The sequence below is a fragment of the Delphinapterus leucas genome, chromosome 1 (assembly GCF_059928025.1).
Source record: "Delphinapterus leucas isolate spDelLeu-1000000601 "Yukka" chromosome 1, BTC_Dleu_Yukka2, whole genome shotgun sequence".
In the NCBI taxonomy this organism is placed as follows: domain Eukaryota; kingdom Metazoa; phylum Chordata; class Mammalia; order Artiodactyla; family Monodontidae; genus Delphinapterus; species Delphinapterus leucas.
Genome location: NC_143129.1, coordinates 137,029,262 through 137,049,248, shown reverse-complemented (window position 1 = coordinate 137,049,248; position 19,987 = coordinate 137,029,262). Strand labels below are relative to the sequence as shown.

Below are 19,987 nucleotides of genomic sequence, written 5' to 3'. Positions count from 1 at the left end.
TTTTAAAACTTAAATAGATTTATTATTTTAAAAAAACGTAATTTTTCCCTTGCTATTTCTAAAATGTCAACAGATATTCAGCCAGATGAACTAAAGAAACCACAGTGTTGGGTCATACTCTCTGATCTTCTTGCTTCAATTTTGCCCATAACTCCCACATAAAAACAGTAAGATAACAGTTTTATAATACTATACAGTGACAAAATACTCACTGGAGGGATTCTTTTTTATAATTTGGAATTTTCATTGCTAAGTTTCTTAGTGGTGCTTTTACTTTACCTGTTGTTACTGTTATCCTCGTAAAAACGTACAACCATACTGCAGTGGGGGGAAAAATGGCCCTCCAAAAGATTGCCAAATCCCAATCCATGGACCTTATATGTGAAAATAAATAAATAAAATATAAAATAAGAGTGTTTGAAGATATCATTAAGGATCTTAAAAGAGGGACATTATCCTGGATTATCTGAGTGGGTCCTAAACGCAATCATATATATCCTTATATGAAGATAAACAGAGATTTGGGCCACACCAAGAGGAAAGCCATATGAAGACACAGAAAAGAGAGATTTGAAGATTCTGGCCTTAAAGGTAGAAGTGATGTGCCACAAGCAGCCACCAGAATCTGGAAGAGGCAAGAAAGTGATACTGAAGGGAGCCTCTGAAGAAAGTGCAACCTTGCCAAAACCTTGATTTCTGCCCGTTGATACTGATTCCAGACTTCTGGACTCCAGCACTGTGAAAGAATACATTTCTGTGGTTTTAAGCCACCCAGTTTGTGGTAATTTGTTACAGCACCCAAGGAGACTAATACACAGACCCTATTAAAAGTATTATTAGCAATAATAGGATATTTGTGGCATTCCTTAGCCAAGCTGAAATTATAGTTTTTGATAAGATGCTCTATTTCTTATCTAATTCAAGAAAGAAAATTATTCAGGCAAAACTATAAATGATTATACAACAAATGTGCAGTTGTGGACCAATGAAAATAAGAATATGTTATTTTTCAAGATGTTCAACTGGGTAAAAACACTGACACCTGCCTACTGTGCAAGTTTGCATTACTACAAAGAAGGTGCTTTAACCTATACTTCTTTGGACTGAACAACTAGGTAGAGCAACAACATTTTAAAGATACTAAGTAAAATAATGAATGACTATCACATCATAAACACTCAAAAGATAGTACCTATTATTATCATTATCATTATATGTTTTCTCATTTAAACCTCCCCCAAATCATATAAGTTAGAGATAATTACTATTTCAATTCTACAAATAAAGGCAATTGTGCTCAAAGAAGTTAACTTCTGAAAATAAAATAGCCACAAAATGAAGAGCAAAATTTCAAACTGGGTCTTTAAGATCTAGATTCATGGTTTTCTCTCATAAGCATTCTATCTTACCTATTCTACCAAGTACATAATACACTATCATGACATGCTTAATAGAAGCATAGAAGCAACTCATCAGGGAAAGGGAAATCTTTTTCAATTACTGTTGCTGGAAAAATTGGATATCTATATGGGGGGGAAAATGAACTTCAATCCTTACATCACGACATATACAAAAACTAAACTGAGATGGACCATAGATATAAACATAAATGCTAAAACTATAAAGCTGCTAGAAGGAAATATAGGAGAATATCTTCAAAATTTGGAGTAGGCAAGGGTTTCTCAGACATGACAGAGAAAGGGATAATCGTAAAAGAAAAATTGATACATCAAAAGATGGTTAAGAAAATGAACAGGCAAGCCACACTAGGAGAAAATATTTACAAAATACATTTAATAAGTGACTGGCATCTAGAATATATAAAAAAGTCCCACATCTCATAAAAACAAACCACCCCCTCAAATAAATGGCGCGGGGGGTGGGGGGGCAGTTGGTAAGACATTCCGAAAGGAAGATATAAAAATGGCCAGTTAGGGACTTCCCTGGTGGCACAGTGGTTAAGAATCCATCTCCCAACGCAGGGGACACAGGATGGATCCCTGGTCAGGGAACTGGATCCTACATGCATGCTGTAACTAGGAGTTTGCATGCCACAACTAAGGAGCCCTCGAGCCCAACTAACGAGCACACGTGCCGCAACTAAGACCTGGCACAACCTAAATAAATAAATAAAATTTTTTAAATAAAAAATCCAACAGAGTCCATAAAATAAAATTTATTTTTTTAAAAAAATGGCCATTTAGCACATGAAAAAGTGCTCAACATCAAAGTCACAAGTAGGTACTTCCACGTCCAGGAAGATGGAGTAGACATACTTTTCTCTATTCTTCCCACTAGTTACAACTACAAACCCTGAAGATTATATATAAAATAAACATAAGATGGCTCTAAAAGGTGGATAGAAAAAAGCAGACCAACAGGGACCTCGGGACCCAAGGAATAGCACAATAGTGAGTTACCTAAAATTTCTTTTTACCTTATATACTCCAGACCTGATGCTAGAGAGGTCCACAACCCAGAAACACCAAGGAGCACAGGAAAACAAAAAACACAACCAAAGCCTGTTCTCCCCAGCCAAAGGACCAAGAGAGCAGCAGCCTAGCAAAATAGAAAAGGTTAGAGAATAACCACTCTACTCCAGCCAAACATCACATGAAAAACTGTAGTCCCACCCATATCCACACCAGCAAAGGCCAAATGGGGAGCTAGACTTCACCCTCACCAAGCTGTAACAAGCCATCCCAACACTACCCATTCAGCATGATGTCAGAGAAGTCAGAGTGGGGAGCTGAGATTTTCATATCTACTGGAAGGTAATGAATCCTCCACTCCCACAGTGTCAGTGGAGTCCACACAGGGAATCTCGACACCTATTCCTATACAGCAGTAACAAGAACTCCTTCCCCTTACTGCTGAGGCAATGTCAGGTGAGGTCTACATAATTTAATACCTATAGGGTGAAGAGACATAAAGGTACATAAGATTTCCACACTTCACTCAAACTGGTAAAATGTCAACACCAGTAGTGTGATTAGTTATGTATATACAATACTTAAGCAACCACTAAAAAGACTATACAAAGATATGCACTCAACAACATTACAGATAAATCAAAATGGAATTCTAAAAAATGTTCAGATAACCCACAGGAAGACAGAAAAAGGAAACTAGAGAAACAAAAGGCAGAGAGAACAAACAAAAAATAAAATGGCAGATTAAAGCCCTAGCAGAATGATAATAACATTAAATGTAAATGGCCTACATACACCAATAAAAAGATAAGAAACTGGCAGAATGGATTTAAAAACATGACGTACCAGTAAGGTATACCAAAAGCTCACTTCAAAAAAGACAATATAAGGAGGCTGAAAACAGAAGGATGGAAAAAGATATACCATATATACATTAATCAAAAGAAAGGAGAAGTGGCTATATTAACATAAGATAAAGTACTTCGACTTCAGTGCAAAGAAAAGTACTGAATAAAGAGGGACATTACCTGATGATAACAGCTATGCCCCATAGCAATCTTAAATGTGCATGTACTAAATAACAGAGCTATAAATTATGGGAAGCAAAAACTGACAGAACTGAAAGAAGAAATAAGATATATCTACAGTTATAGCTGGAGACTTCAAGACATCTCTCTCAACAACTGAAAGAAAACCGAACAGAAAAATCAACAAGGATATGGTAAAATTCAACAGCACCATCAACCAATAGGAGCTAATTGACATTGTTTTATAGAACAATCCACCCAACGACAACAGACCAAATACTTTTCTCAAAGGCCCAAAAAGTAAATACCAGGACAGACCATATCCTGAACCCTAAAACAAACCTCAAAAAATTTTAAAAAATTGAAATCATACAGAGTGTGTTCTCTGACCATAATGTAATCAAACTAGAAATTAGCAACAGAAAGACAACAGGAAAACCTCCAAACACTTGAAGACTAAAAACACAGTTCCAAATAATCCATGAGTCACAAAAGTCTGAAAAATGAAACTTAAAAATTACATTGAACTAAATGAAAATAAAACATAACAAAATTAGTGGGATGAGGAAAGTGCAAATCAAAAACACAAGATACTACTTCACACCCATTATGATGGTTATTACCAAAAAATGTAAAATAACAAGTGTAGGAGAGGATACTGAGAAATTGGAAGTCTTGTGCACTGCTGGTGGGAATGTAGAATGGTACAGCTGCTGTGGAAAACAATTCGGTGGTTCTGGAAAAAAAAAAATACCAAAACACACAGAATTATCATATGACCCACCAATTCCACTTCCAGCTATATACTCAAAAAAACTGAAAATAGAGACTCAAACAGATACTTGTACACTAATGTTCATAGCAGCATCATTACCGATAGCCAGAAGGTGAGAACAATCCAATGTCCATCAACAGATGAATGGATAAACAAAATGTGGTACACATATACAATGGCATATTTTTCAACCTTAAAAAGAAATGAAATTCTAACACGTGCTGTAACAAGCATGAACCTTGAAGACATTATGCTGAGTGAAATAAGCCAGACACAAAAAGACAAATATTGTATGATTCCACTTACATGAGGTATGTACATATAATAGACAAATTCATAGAGACAGGAAATAGAATGGAGGTTACTGGGGATTGGAAGGAGCGGGGGTATGGAATTATTTTTTAATGGGTACAGGGTTTCAGTTTGCGTTAATTAAAAAGTTTTGGAAATGGACAGTGGTAATGGTTGCACAAAATTGTGAGTGTACTTGATGCCATTTAATTGTACACTTAGAAATGGTTAAACTGATACATTTTGTTGTGTATATTTTACCACAATATAAATACATACATACATAAATTTAAGCAAACTTTTTTTAAACTTTATAAATCAATGTTTCTCCACCTAAGAATTATTTCTGAGGCAGTACACTTTTCAGGATTCAAAGTGTCACAAATGATACTCCATGAAAATAATGACAAAAGCTGGGAGTCCTTACATATGTCTAATTCAAAACTAACCTTTCCTCAAAGATTGACCAATCATATCAAGAGTAAGGGTTAGGGTTGGGAAGAAAGCTATGACACTCTCTTAACAACACTAAATCACAGAGATGATAAATGATCTTGTTTCCCAAACTCACATAGAAAGTCACTGGTTTTCTAGGTGTAATACTAACTAGACTTGGAGCAAAGAAATAAATTTATTTCTGCTACAACTGTCTCCACTCTCTCTGACTCCCATCAGAGACAACTGCCTGGGCTAGTTTTCGGATGTAGTGATGAGCTGCTTACAACTATAAATTATTTTGCAAGACTCCAAAGAAAGATCCTGTATTTACAGATTCAAGGGAGGAGATTGCAACATGATTTTATAACAGAGAATGACTAGGCAGTAAGCAGGGTTAAAGGATGCAATAAGAAGCAATAGTGAAGCACTACAGAATCCCTTACAGGCAATGTGAGACACTGTCTTACTTCAACAATCACTGCATTGGAATTCTGACTAACATGTTTAGCGTTCAGATCTCTTGCAGTCTTTTCTGGTGTGCCATCAAAATTCTGGTATTTGATTAGTGGTTGTTTTGGGATGGGAGAAGGGAGACAAAAGGGTGAGAGCTAAACAGTTTCTTTCTGAGGTAATGAAAACGTTCTAAATTGACTGTTGTGATGGTTGCACATTATATGTGAACATATTAAATCCACTGAATTGTAAATTAAATGGATGAATTGTATGGTTATGTGAAAAAAGTCTCAGTAAAGCCATTAAAAAAAGAGTTGAACCAGAATCTAATCGTATACAGAAAATACAGAAGATAGAGAAACAAGTTTATGAGGAAGAAATTTCAAAAACGTTGAACCAGAATCTAACCAGTTACAGGAAATACAGAAGACAGAGAAACAAGTCTACAAGGAAATAAACATAAAATCCAAAAGGCAGGAAATTCTATAACACAACTAATCCAATTTCCTCAATAAGTCAATGGCATAAAAATAAACAAACTTAAAAGTTGGGGGAGGGAGTAGTATTCCACTGTGTATATACACCACATTTTCTTTATCCATTCATCTGTTGATGGACATTTAGGTTGCTTCCATATCTTGGCTATTGTAAATAATGTTGCTATGAACATTGGGGTGTGTGTAACTTCTCGAATTAGTGTTTTCATTTTCTTCAGATAAATACCCAGAAGTGGAACTGCTGGATCATACTGTAGTTCTATATTTAGTTTTTTGTTGTTTTTTTTTTTTGCGGTACGCAGGCCTCTCACTGTTGTGGCCTCTCCCGTTGCGGAACACAGGCTCCGGACGTGCAGGCTCAGTGGCCACGGCTCACAGGCCCAGCCGCGGAGTGGGGTCTTCCCAGACCAGGGCACAAACCCGTGTCCCCTGCATTGGCAGGTGGACTCTCAACCACTGCGCCACCAGGGAAGCCCTATATTTAGTTTTTTGAGGAACCTCCATACGTTTTCCAGTATGGAAGAAAACATACGGCTGTACCACTTTACATTCTCACCAACAGTGCACAAAGGTTCCCTTTTCTCCACATCCTCGCCAGCACTTGTTATCACTTGTCTTCTTGATGATAACCATTCTAACAGGTGTGGGGATATCTCATCATGGTTTTAATTTCCATTTCCCTATGCACTTTTTCATGTACCTGTTGGCCATTTGGATAACTTCTTTGGAAAAATGTCTATTTAGTTCTTCTGACTATTTTTAATCGGGTTGTTTGTCTTTTTGTTATTGAGTTGTATGAGTTCTTTATATATTTTGGATATTAACCCCTTATCTGATATATGATTTGCAAAAATTTTTCTCCCATAGGATGCCTTTTCATTTTATTAATTGTTTCTTTGGCTGTGCAAAAGCTTTTAAGCTTGATGTAGCCCCAATTTGTTGATTTTTGCTTTTGGTGTTTGTGCTTTTGGTGTCATATCCAAAAACATCATTTCCAAGAACAACATCAAGGAGCTTCTTCTCTACATTTTCTTCTAGGAGTTTTATAGTATCAGGTGTTATGTTTAAGATTGATCCATTTCAAGTTAATTTTTGTGAGTGGTGTAAGATAGGGAACCAATTTCACTGCTCTGCATGTGTCTTTCTAGCTTTCCCAGCACCATTTGTTGGCCTTTCCCCACTGGATGCTCTTGGCAGCCTTGTAGGCTATTAGATGACCATATGAGCAACAACGTGGATGGATCTGGATGATATTATGCTTAGTGAAATAAGTCAGACAGAGAAAAACAAATTTTACGTTATCACTTACATGTGCAATCTATAAAATAAAACAAACTAGAGAATATAACAAAAAAAGAAACAGACTCACAAATATAGAGAACAAACTAGTAGTTACCAGTGGGGGGGACAGGGAGCAGGATAGGGGTAGGAGATTAAGAGGTACAAATTACTATTATAAAATAAAGAAGCTACAATAATATATTGTACAGCAAAGGGAACATAGTATTTTATAATAACTCTAAATGGAGTACAACCTTTAAATATAGTGAAACACAGTGCTGTACACCTGAAACTTATTTAATATTGTAAGTCAGCCATACCTCAATTTTAAAAAAAAAGTTAGAGGAGGGAGAAGCTGCCCTTTTTTTTAAAAATGCAAGTGATCTAAGACCAAATTCCATCTGTGGATTTTGTTTGATCCTGATTTGAATAAACCAACTATAAAAAGATATGTATGAAATAATCAAGAAAATTTAACATGGACTGGATATTATTAGATGATACCAAAGAATTATGGACTGTTAATTTTGTTAAGTGTGATAACAGCACTGTGGTTAAATTTAAAGATGTTAATGTTTATACTAGTCTTCTACTTCTATGTATGTTTGAAGATTCCCATAACTTAAAAAGAACTTTTTCAGAGAGAATACAAGAAGAGAAATTGAAATCAGCAAGCTCTGACAACCCTTCAAAGGAATTTTGTTGCAAAAAAGAGCAAAGAAATATTGGAAGTTGGAGACTGATGGAAAAGTGGGGCAAAAAAAGCAGAATTTTTTTAAATAGGAGAAATAACGGTATGTTTGCATGTTTATATACTGGTGGGAATGATCCAATAAATAGAGAGAAAAAGTGATGATATAAAAGAGAAGGGAGGACTTCCCTGGTGGCACAGTGGTTAAGAATCTGCCTGCCAATGCAGGGGACACAGGTTCGAGCCCTGGTCCAGGAGGATCCCACATGCTGCAGAGCAACTAAGCCCGTGCTACTGAGCCTGTGCTCTACAGCCCACGTGCCACGACTACTGAAGCCTGCGCACCTACAGCCAGTGCTCCACAAGAGAAGCCACTGCAATGAGAAGCACGTGCACCACAATGAAGAGTAGCCCCCACTCACCACAACTAGAGAAAGCCCACACGCGGCAACGAAGATTCAACCCAGCCAAAAATAAATAAATAAAATAAATAAATTTTTTTCAAAAAGAGAGTAGGGAGAATTCCTAAAGTACTGTATTTGAGCGAGAGAACTTGGGATCTAGTTCACTAGTGGTTCATTTAAAATAACTGGTGAATAGACACAATACGGGTACAGATGATAAAAGGTGAACACACATGGTGGTAGGAGTATGTGGAAGTTCTTTCTGACTGCTTCAATTTTCTCAGTGAAACAGGAAGTCAAGTCATCCTCAGAGCGAAAATGGGGAAGAGCAGTTAGGGTTTTAAGGGAAGAGTAGGAGGCATGAAATGGGTCAACTAAAACAGTGGGAAAATGAACGGACTAGGAAAATAAAATGTTTGCCTAGCAATGTTAAAGCCTTCATGAGTTAGTGGTCATAAATTTAAAGTGAGACCAGTCAATGGGATCCGTGTGCTTTCCTCCAGCCATACTCAGCTGCACAAGTGCAGGTATGAAGCAGAAGGTTGGATTTAAACAGCACTGAGGTAGTGCAAATGACATGAGAAGAAGTTAAGGAAGCCAAGAGTATACGCAAAAGAGTAATTATAATGATCAACAAATAATTTAAGTTTGGTAAGGAGAGAAAAGAGGACATCAAGGGGTGAGAGACACACAAAAGTTAGTATGATCACAAATTCTAGGTCCCAGTGGTGTTGAAGGACAGTTGAAGTCAGAGCACCAGAACAAGAGAGCAAGAAAGATAAGAGGTGGTATTAAGAGAATAGGAAACATAAAACTGAGATTACAGGAGGCTTATGGTTATTCATAATGACTAAATCCAGGGATGACTATGGAAGTGAATAGTTAAGGTGTAACACAGAATCGGGAAATCAGTTGAAAAGAGGAGTTCAAGACACTAAGAGAGCATTAGAAGGATCATCTCCACGTACATTGAAACCATCCAGAAATCTATATATTCTAAAATTTCTCCAATCAGTATGTTACTGTTGTTAAAAGTAAACTCCATGTTTTAAAATTTTAATAACACAAACATTATATATAAACATGTCGCTACAAGTCAATCAAACTATTATGCTCTGGCATATGATGTCTGTTCAATAATTGGTACCATTTCATAACCAAACAGAAAGTGTTAATACAACTTCACCCAAGTCAGTCTTAATTACTTTTTCAGTTTTTGACAAATGGAGCATGTTTTTAATTCATATTTCTACTATAACTAATAAGTACCAGTTTTTTATCAAAATTGATTATCCTCATGCCAGCCTCTTGAATAAGAAAACATATATTTATATCTCTGACATAGCACCTGGCTTAAAGCAATAATTCAATAACTATATATTCCTTTCTATTAAAGGAGATAGATAATACTATGAATCTACATAATTATTTAACATTTACTTCAGTACCTATTATTTCTAGAATAGATTCCTGAATTTTCATGTATGAATCACCTTGGGTCTGGGAAGTTCTAATTGTAAAATTCCAGAGTTGATTAAATCCTGAATGTAAAGTTTCAGAGGTGCCTAGGAAATCAACACTTCTATAACACCTCCCAACACTCCTCTGACTCAAATTTCAGAAAAGAGTGAGATAGCAACAAATAAGGGTGTTAGTGAGAGTAGTGATGGAACCCAATCTACTGGCTCTTATCTTTCCACTATTTTTTCATGGCCTAGTCAGAATTACACAGTAACATACCATATTTTAAATATGCTACTTACTGTGGTATGATGGGATATACTGCCAACAATGTTGAGGTTTTTGAGCAGTTGGGGAGAACCACTGTACTGTCCAGAAATCTGCTTCCTAACTTCAGCAGCCACAGTTCTACAACAAAAAAAGCAAATACATTGTTTTTAAAAAGAAAACAAACTAACTTAAAATGGGAGAAAGCTAAGTATTTTAAAAAGTCATCTAAAGAACAACAAAATCTCAGCACATCAATAAGGCTACAAATTTATAAGATATTTTGGTAAATACTGCCTATAATTACAGTAGAACATCTTTATAATGCTGATACAGGGTACAATACTCACAACCAACTTACATAAGGCTTTTTTTGTATATGGCATTTCAGGGAACATATTGATACTTTGGTTTATGATAGAGCTGGAAGCTATAATAAGATGTATATATTAATGTGTATATATTTTAAGGATATAAAATTAATTCAAAATACTTTATAAACAATATTCATGCCCCAGAAAACTATTCCCTATTTTTACTTAACTAATAAAAATTGTCTTTATACTCTGGCATTAATGGCTTTCCATAATCTGACCCTAATCACCTTTTCAGCCTTACATATCCCTTCCCAAATTCTTCTCAATGAACATAAACTGCAAAACAAAAATATTTTAGACATTTGAATGACTCTGTAGCTCATTAAGCTCTATATTCCTTAGACTTCACAAAATTATAAACCAAAATATTCAGTGAGTCTTAAATCCAGTCATTAAATAACTTCCTCATATTAGTAACATTTTTACTAAGTAAAAAATGTAACTAAAGAACACAAAATAAAGACAACTATCAATAGATTTTGTACAATTATTTTCCTGATGTCAATATCTAACCTCCACCCTATGATCATCAACTGGTCACTATTTTATAAACCTTGCCTTTTGTTCTTTTACTCTTTTCCAAAAAATAAACCCTACCTTCCTCCTATCATTCCATTGAACGTAAAGTGAAACAGGCCTACTGCCTTCGATTCTGGGCCAGCTTGATGATACTTTTGTTCTGGAGTGTTCTCAAATTAATGGTTGAATTCAGAGCCCTGAACATCTTAGTGCCCTTTCAAATTTCCAGCTGAATTTCTAGACAATTTCATTTTCCAAAAATTATCCAAATATATGATATAATCTTTAGCTTCCTTCTTCTCTTCCATACCCCCTTAACTTTTTTCATATTCAATCACTCCACACACATCTCTTGAGCACTGTTAGGAGCTGACCACTCAGTTAGAAATTTTTCATAGAAAGGTAAAAGAGTTATCATTTTTAAGGCTCAAGATACTGAATTAGCTCAACTTTTTCTTTACAGGTGATCTGAAGTACTTTAGATCATATTTGTGTTTTTAAAAAGGCTAATCTGTTATTCATAATTGTCAAATAGATAAATGGATAAACAAACTATGGTACATTCATACAATGGAATATTATTCAGCAGTAAAAAGAAATGCACTATCAAGCCAAAAAAGACATGGAAGAACCTTAAAAGAATACTGCTAAGTGAAAGAAGCCCATCTGACAAGGATACAATACTGTATGATTCCACCTATATGACATTCTGGAAAAGGCAAACTATGGAGGGGTGAAAAACAGTGGTTGCCAGGGGTTGGAAGAAGGAGGAAAAGGAAGAGATGAGTAAGTAATGCACAGGGATTTTTAGGGCAGTGAAACTATTCTCTATGATACAATCATGATGGATACATATCATTATACATTTGTCAAAACCTATAAATATACAACACAAACAGTAAACCTAATGTAATCTATGGACTTTAGTTAATAATAATGTATCAATATTAGCTTATCTATTATAACAAGTCTATTATAACAAATGTATCATACTAATCCAAGATGTTAATAAAAGGGAAAACTTGGTTGGGAAGTAAACATGGGAACTCTCCGTACTTTCCACTTTTCTGTAAATCTCAAACTGCTCTCCCAAAAAAGTCTACTGAATTTTAAAAAATAAGTAAATAAATAAAAAAGACTAACTCAGAAAAGACAAGGGAGGAAGAGAAGAGCATGAAGAAACGATTAGAGGTTAGAGATGAAAGCTAAAGGAGGAATGTAACCTTTGAAGGAGGATACAGATTGAGGAGAGGGCAAAGGGGAAATTCTGTAAAGCATCTGGATGCGAGAGGACAGGAACATTCACTGCAGTTTATGACTCCCCTTAGGCTTTTAATGAAGCCTATACACTGTGAATGTTCATTATTATGTTTGGTTTAAAGGCCTTACAATCTCCTGATCCTGTTGTCAAGACTGAGATGAAAACATGAAAAAGCTTTTAAAAAGAGAGAGAGAGACAGAGAACAAGTATTGTGTCTATCTTCCTCAGTGCTACTCAACTCAGTCTACCAACCTCAGCACTATCTCAGTGCTTCTGTTTCTCAGTGTTTCTGGGGCTAAACCACGAGTAATCTGAATTGTAAACTGCTATATTTGATCAAGTTCAAGATCTCAGTAACTGTTAAGACTTGCTATTACTTCAGGTACAGCTAAGAAAGAAAAACCTCGCTAATTAAGCAATACACTATCAATTAATTGAAAGACATACCCTGATTTCAGAAAATGTTAAAAAGTGAAACAAAATTTAAAATACGATTACTTCAAAAAGAGACTATCCTTCATTTAATAACAGAGACATACAAAGGATAATCCCCACATTACAAATATTTGTCTTATTTATACATGACATAATTTTCCCCAAAGAGAAAATCAGCAATAATTTGAAATAAGAACCATTTCCAAACTGAGCTATAATGGCAATAAAACCATCTGCAACCCAGACAAAGGATGTATTTATACTGAGACCCTCTGCATGAAAAGATTTCCTCAATGGTAAGTGAGGAAATTTTCCCAAATTAAGAAAACAGTATCGGGGTTCCCTAGTGGTGCAGTGGTTGAGAGTCCACCTGCCGATGCAGGGAACACGGGTTCGTGCCCCGGTCCGGGAAGATCCCACATGCCGCGGAGCGGCTGGGCCCGTGAGCCATGGCCGCTGAGCCTGCGCGTCCGGAGCCTGTGCTCCGCAACGGGAGAGACCACAACAGTGAGAGGCCCGCGTACCGCAAAAAAAACAAACAAAAAAAAAAACAGTATCTCTTAACCATACTATGGTCCAAAGTATGCGACACAAGAAATATAATGAATAAACTGTTATCAGGAATAACAGTACCTGTTATCAATTAAAATCCTTTATCACAGATTACTTTTTTAATAACAATTTTTCCTACTCCTAATGAAGCTCATATAGTAAAGCAATACAAGGAAGTCTTTTTTACTTCTAATAAGCTATTAGTATTAACTGCAAAGTGGAAAGAAAAGTAGGTCAAAAATTCCATAGTTACTTACACTCTTAAATTATAATAGCAGAATATCTTCTTCCCCTTCCAAAAGCACATGATCCAATATTTGATCTATTTAACTCCTTACCAACTCTCTCCATTTCCGTAAGCTCCCTCACTATGTCAACATGCATTACAGTTTTTACAAAAGCAAGCACTCGCTAAGGCCGTTCACCATGGGATATTAGAAATAACCAACAAAGGATCCACATCCTGAGGGAAAATTATGTTGCATTTAACCTTTCCTCTAACCTCATCCCACTTTCAGACGCCCAATCAACCATGATTTCTAGAACGTCCCAAGGCCAATCTGGGCCTCTCTCATCTCTAGTCATTCTTCATGGGACCAGAGGAAACACCTGAGTAAAGATGAGTAAGGAGAGTTTAGACTAAAATAAAAGAGGTTAGTTGAGCTACTCCTATAAAGTCACAAAAAAATATCTGCAATGTAATATGCTAATAAGAGAATAAGATCTCTTGGAACTGGCACTGTTTATATTAAAAACAGAACTCAGAGGAGAAGTGTAAGGGAACATACCATGGAATATACCAGGTAAGGGCACATATCAGAGACAAGGCAAGAAAGGGCTAGCTAAAAATCCCCAAAAGAAAAAGGACAAGAACAGATGATACTCCAATGCTGTGACTATCCAAGTCCATGATTGATGACTGATGGATTGAATCACAGTTCTACCATAGTGTATAGTTGGTATTAAAGACCAAAAGAGGCAAAATAAAGAAAACAATAGATTAAAGAAATGCAACACTGTATCACCTTTCCAGTATTTGTGCCACAAATATTTAACCTGAACTGAATCAAACCTGTATATCTAACATCCAGATTGCAAGAAATACAGAGAACAGTGTAAACAATACTAAAAAAAAGCAATCAGACAAAAACCAGAAGAAAGCTCATTCTATAATGTCAAGTCTCTTCAACAAGTCAAAGTGATGAATAAATAAATAAAGGCAGTGGGCTAAGTTTTAGCATAAAAAAGGCTTAAGATTAAAAATTAAAGTCTACTCAAAAAGGGAAAAAAAGACTTAAGCGATATAACCAAATGCAACGAGTGGTCCTTAACTGGATCTTGATTTGAACAAACCAGCTATAAAAGACATTTCTGGGGATAATGAGAAATCTGAACATGGACAAGGTATTACATAATTAAGAATCAGTGTTTTTTTAATGTGGGAAAACAGTATTATAACAATGGAGGGAAATGTCCTTATGTTTTAGAGATACAAATTATGTCTATAATTTAGCTTAAAACACTTCAGTTATGGTTACTCTGCCTTAACAGAGAAAACCAGCAAACTAAATATGGAATACAGATGTGCCAAATACTCTTCAAGAAGTATATCATATCCTCCATATATCCCTGCCTGATTATTTCTGCCCTGCTTTCCTCAGGTTAGACACTCGTCCTCTGCGCTTTCAAAGCATTTTGTGTTTATGCGCATTCATTTAAGGAAATGGAGTTTCCAGGAGGCTAGTTCAGACAGGCAGCAGACTAGCTAGACTGCTTTCCATGGTGGAATAAGAACCTGGCCTTGCTGACAGAGTTTGATTTCAGCAGTGAGAAAGCCTAATGTTTATAAACATTCTCTTTGATAGAAGCACATAAACTGCAAAGTAGATTTTTCTAGAATAGTAGTAATGCGACCCACAGATGTAAAAGTATGGTGGACAAAAAAAAGGTGCGGTAAAGTATCAAGAATATGGCTTCTCAGGCCTGGCACACTCTCCCTCTTCAGAGGTACCTTTGCAACCTCCTTGAGGAATGAAGGAGGACAAGGAAACTTTACTTCTGATAGGAGTACGCTATGTCTCTTTTTTTGTATAAATGTCTCAAAGCAGGCTAATTTCTGCCATTAAAGAAAACGTACATTTTTTAACTCTGTCTGGTGCCATTTTCCTATCAAGAACTACCCCACTGTGAAAACCGAGCAGTACCTTAGTCATAGTACCTTAGTCATATCAAATTGTTCTCAAATCTATTTACCTATCTCCTTGCAAGGAACTAAGCAATTAGCTTTACTTATCTTTGCACCCTCCAGCAGAGTGCCTAGCACATTCTGGGTGCTTAAAAAATGTTTAAAAAGCTGAAGTGAAAAAAAATGAGACTATAGCGAAATTCATAATTCCTCCCCCCAAAAAAGTAGTTCAATAAGAATGCTAGAATGGAACAATTGATAGGAACTTCTTGAGTGCAGGAACTACATTTTATTAATCTTTACATCCTTGATGTCTAAGACAATTAAGACAATGGGGGGGTGGAGAAAGAGGAATGGAGAGACAGGTGTAGTGGAGAGAGAAAAAAGGAGGTAAGGGAAAAGGAAGAATTTAGAGACTACCTAGTATATGCACTTTCCAAATGCCTTTCAGAGGAAATTAATCTATAAGTATTGTTGCTTTCTAATTGATTGGAAAGACACAAGAAGTATGCCTTTTCATCTATTACTGTCAAGTAATCAGGTAAGTGTTTGCTGGGGGGAAAAAATCTGAAACAACAGAAGAGTTCTACATGTTGTAAAACCTTTTCTTTAAGAGCCTAGCTGACATCATTACTATCCCATTTGTTAACTGGTAAAGTTTAAAAACTACTACTGAAGAAAAAAAAACTCCTACTGAAACACAATGCTCTCCTATTCTATGTGAAACTTTTCTTTTTTAGCAATGTTTTAACAAGATAACATGTTTACTTATCTCAAAGTAGTCTCTAACACGTCTTTAGCATATCTGCAAAGGGCTGGTTCTAGAACTATAGTCAAGCTCTACAATTATGTAAATAAACTTACTATGAGAAGAAGAGAAAATAAGATTTCTCCAGTATGGAGAGAATAAGATTTTCCAGTATGGAGAAAAGACAAAACAACTTGATAAAGGAAGACATCTTTTAAAAAAAATGATTTAAGAAGTAAATAAAAGGAAAATGTACATGGTATTAAAAACTCAAAGTTCACAAAGAAGTAAAAACAAAAGGTGTAACTCTCTACCATTTCCAATCCCCAGCCCTATTCCCCACATGTGACCACTGAATATTTTCTTAGGTGTCCTTCAAGAAAAAGATGTGTGTACATCAGTGCGTATATAAGAAATCCTTATTTTTTAATATGACATATGACATCATACATAACCTTTTCTCAATATCTTACATTATACACTTAATTATCTTAGGAATCTTTCCATATCAGCACATAAAATAATAATAATATTCTAGCAATATTTATCAAGCATTTACAATGTGCCAGATACACATAAAAGTGTTAAATTTGATATACCTCATTTAATCTTCAGAAGAACTCATGAAGTAGGCACTATACCAGCATACTGAAGTTTTAAGACGTTCAGGTCATACAACCAATAAGGAATAGCACTAAGGTCTCAACTTAGAGCCCCCACTCTTTTTTTTTTTGCGGTACGCGGGCCTCTCACTGTTGTGGCCTCTCCCATTGCGGAGCACAGGCTCTGGACGCGCAGGCTCAGCAGGCAGAGCCGCTCTGCGGCATGTGGGATCTTCCCGGACCGGGGCACGAACCTGTGTCCCCTGCATCGGCAGGCGGACTCTCAGCCACTGCGCCACCAGGGAAGCCCAGAGCCCCCACTCTTAACCACTGTTCTCCTTTTTATCTGATATAGAGTCCATAAAATGAATAAACTGCAACGTATTTAACCAGTCTCTACTGTAGACATTTAAGCTATTTCTAGTCTTCGCAAAGATCATCACTTGAATGTAAGCTCCACTGAGAGATTTTTATCTAAATCCAGAATTATGGATGATTTTTATTTTATCTTTTGGGGCTTTTGCATTTCCACATTTTCTGCAGTACCATATATTATTTTATAGTAAGAAAAAAATAGATATTTTTAGATAAACTTGAAAAATAGAGTAACTTATGAAAGGTAGAGACAGGGTTTGAATTCAGATCCATAAAACTCCCAAGGCCTCTTTCCATGGAAGCAAGTTTCCAAAGGTAAATAATTCTAGTTATAGTTTATATTAATTATTTCTATATTCTCCAGAACCTAACCAGGAGGTCAGTTAAAGATGTCCAGTGAAAATGTCTGTAGTATATACCAACATATTAATAGGAACACTATAATAACTACCACCACTGCTATGATCTGTTTCCTATCTCTCACGGATGGCTAAATAAAACTCCCATCTGAGGCACTGTCATTTGTAAGTTATCCCGTGTTGAATTCTTTAGGAATTAAGGTCCAGAGTGGACCAGTAACCACTAAAATCCCAAGAAAACAAAAACACATACAGGTTGATTTGTGAAACCAAAGAACAGAAATAATCCTTCTCTATAATACACTTAACATTTAAGACATAGTTCCTTTTGGGGGAGGATGAAGGAAAAAAAGATGTCAGATGACTCATGTATCCCATCTGACGCTATTTTGGGATGACATTTAAGTTAAAGATTTAGAAAGCACTGTATTAAGGAGACTTGGAAGTCTCCATCATTCTGATCTACAGCATTTCACTATATCTCAATTTCCTCAACTAAAACATGGTGATAATAATGCTCCCTACTTCATGGAACATATTAAGTTATAACTACAGAAAAAAGATTTTTAAATTTAGCATTTGAAAAAATTAACACTGATCTGAAACTGCCAACTAAAAAGAAAACTGAAGGGGAAAAAACCTCTACTGTAAAAAGTCAATCCTCCCAAAAGGAAATAAATATATCCTTAACTCCACTCTACTTCATAAAAATAAAGCCAGAATCTCCTTACCCACAAACATACAAATTATATCCTGATGTAAACTGTATACAATTAATTGCTAAACTCTGTTCATCCTAAGTCTTAAATATTTCTCAAATTTTCGTCCCCTCCTTCCCTTTCCTACAGCATCTGCCTACAGATAACATCATACTTAATGGTAAAATGCTTTCTTCCTTAGACGGGTAAGAAAGCAAGGATGTGTACTCTCACCACTTCTATTCAACACTACACTGCAGGATTCAGCCAGTGGAATATGGGAAGGAAAGAAGGAAAAATGGAAAGAAGGAAGAGAGGGGGGAAGGAAAGGGAGGGAAGGAGGAAGAAAGGAAAGGGAGGAAAGGAGGGAGGGAAGGAAGGAAGGAAGGAAAGGGAAGAAATTAAAGGCATCAAGATTGGAAAGGAAGAAATAAAACTATCTTTACTCACAGACAATATATCCTGTAGGCAGAAAATCTTAAGGAATCCACCAAAAATTACTAGAACTAATAAATGAGTTCAGGAACGTCAGAAGATACAAATTCAATATTCAAAAATCAATTGTATTTCTATAAACCAGCAACAAACAAACCAAAAATAATTCTTTAATTCCATTCATGATAAAATCAAAAACAATAAAATACTTAGAAATAGATTTAACAAAAGAAGTATAAGACTTGCACACTGAAAACCTTAAAACTTTACTAAGAGAAATCAAAAAAGCTCGAAATAAATGAAGAGACAGTGTGTTCATGGATTTTTCTTTTTAATTTATTTATTTTATTTATTTACTTATTTTGGCTGCATTGGGTCTTCATTGCCACGCACGGGCTTTTCTCCAGTTGCGGTGAGCGGTGGCTTCTCTTGTTGCGGAGCATGGGCTCTAGGAGCACGAGCTTCAGTAGTTGTGGCACGCAGGCTCAGTAGGTGTGGCTCACGGGCTCTAGAGTGCAGGCTCAGTAGTTGTGTCGCATGGACTTAGCTGCTCCACGGCATGTGGGATCTTCCCGGACCAGGGATCGAACTCATGTCCCCTGCAGTGGCAGGCAGATCCTTAACCACTGCGCCACCAGGGAAGCCCTGTGTTCATGGATCTGAAGGCTTAATATTGTTGATGGCAATTCTCCCCAAACTAATCTACAGATTGAATGCAATCCCTGTCAAAACCCCAAAAGAGGGCTTCCCTAGTGGCGCGGTGGTTGAGAGTCCGCCTGCCGATGCAGTTCGTGCCCCGGTCCGGGAAGATCCCACATGCCGCGGAGCGGCTGGGCCCGTGGGCCGTGGCCGCTGGGCCTGTACGTCCGGAGCCTGTGCTCCGCGGTGGGAGGGGCCGCAGCAGTGAGAGGCCCGTGTACCGCAAACAAACAAACAAACAACATCAACAAAAAAAACCAAAAGAATATTTGCAGAAGTTAGTAAAATTCATGTTGATATTGATCCTAAAATGTTTACAGAAATGGAAAAAATCCAGAATAGGCAAAACAATTTTGAAAAAGAAGAAAAAAGTTGAAGGACTTACACTTTCAGCTATCAAATTTTACTGTAAAATGAGAGTAATCAGAACAGTTTGATACTGTAAGGACAGACATACAGATCAATGATTTTTAACAAGGTATCAGGGTAATTCAATGAGAAGAGGACAGTCTTTTCAACAAAGAGTGTTACATCAACTGAACATTCATATACAAAAGATGAATTTAGACCCCTTCTCACACCATGCACAAAAATTAATGCTAAATGGATCATAAACCAAAAGTAAGAGCTAAAACTATAAAAACTTCTAGAAGAAAACAGAGAAGGAAATCTTCTTGAGTATGAATTAAGCCGAGTCTTAGATCTAACAACACCAAAATCATGA

At 36.3% G+C, this 19,987-nt stretch overlaps 1 protein-coding gene across 3 annotated transcripts in view; it reads right to left on the bottom strand.

Moving 5' to 3' along the window:
* Positions 1–19,987, bottom strand: part of DOCK7 (dedicator of cytokinesis 7) — a 212,821-nt gene that overhangs the window by 181,078 nt on the left and 11,756 nt on the right. For all 3 annotated transcript variants that reach the window (XM_022581248.3, XM_022581251.3, XM_089921600.1), the window contains exon 2: positions 10,054–10,159. In XM_022581248.3, the coding sequence (XP_022436956.2) occupies positions 10,054–10,159 (106 nt within the window). The remainder of the gene's footprint in view (positions 1–10,053; positions 10,160–19,987) is intronic.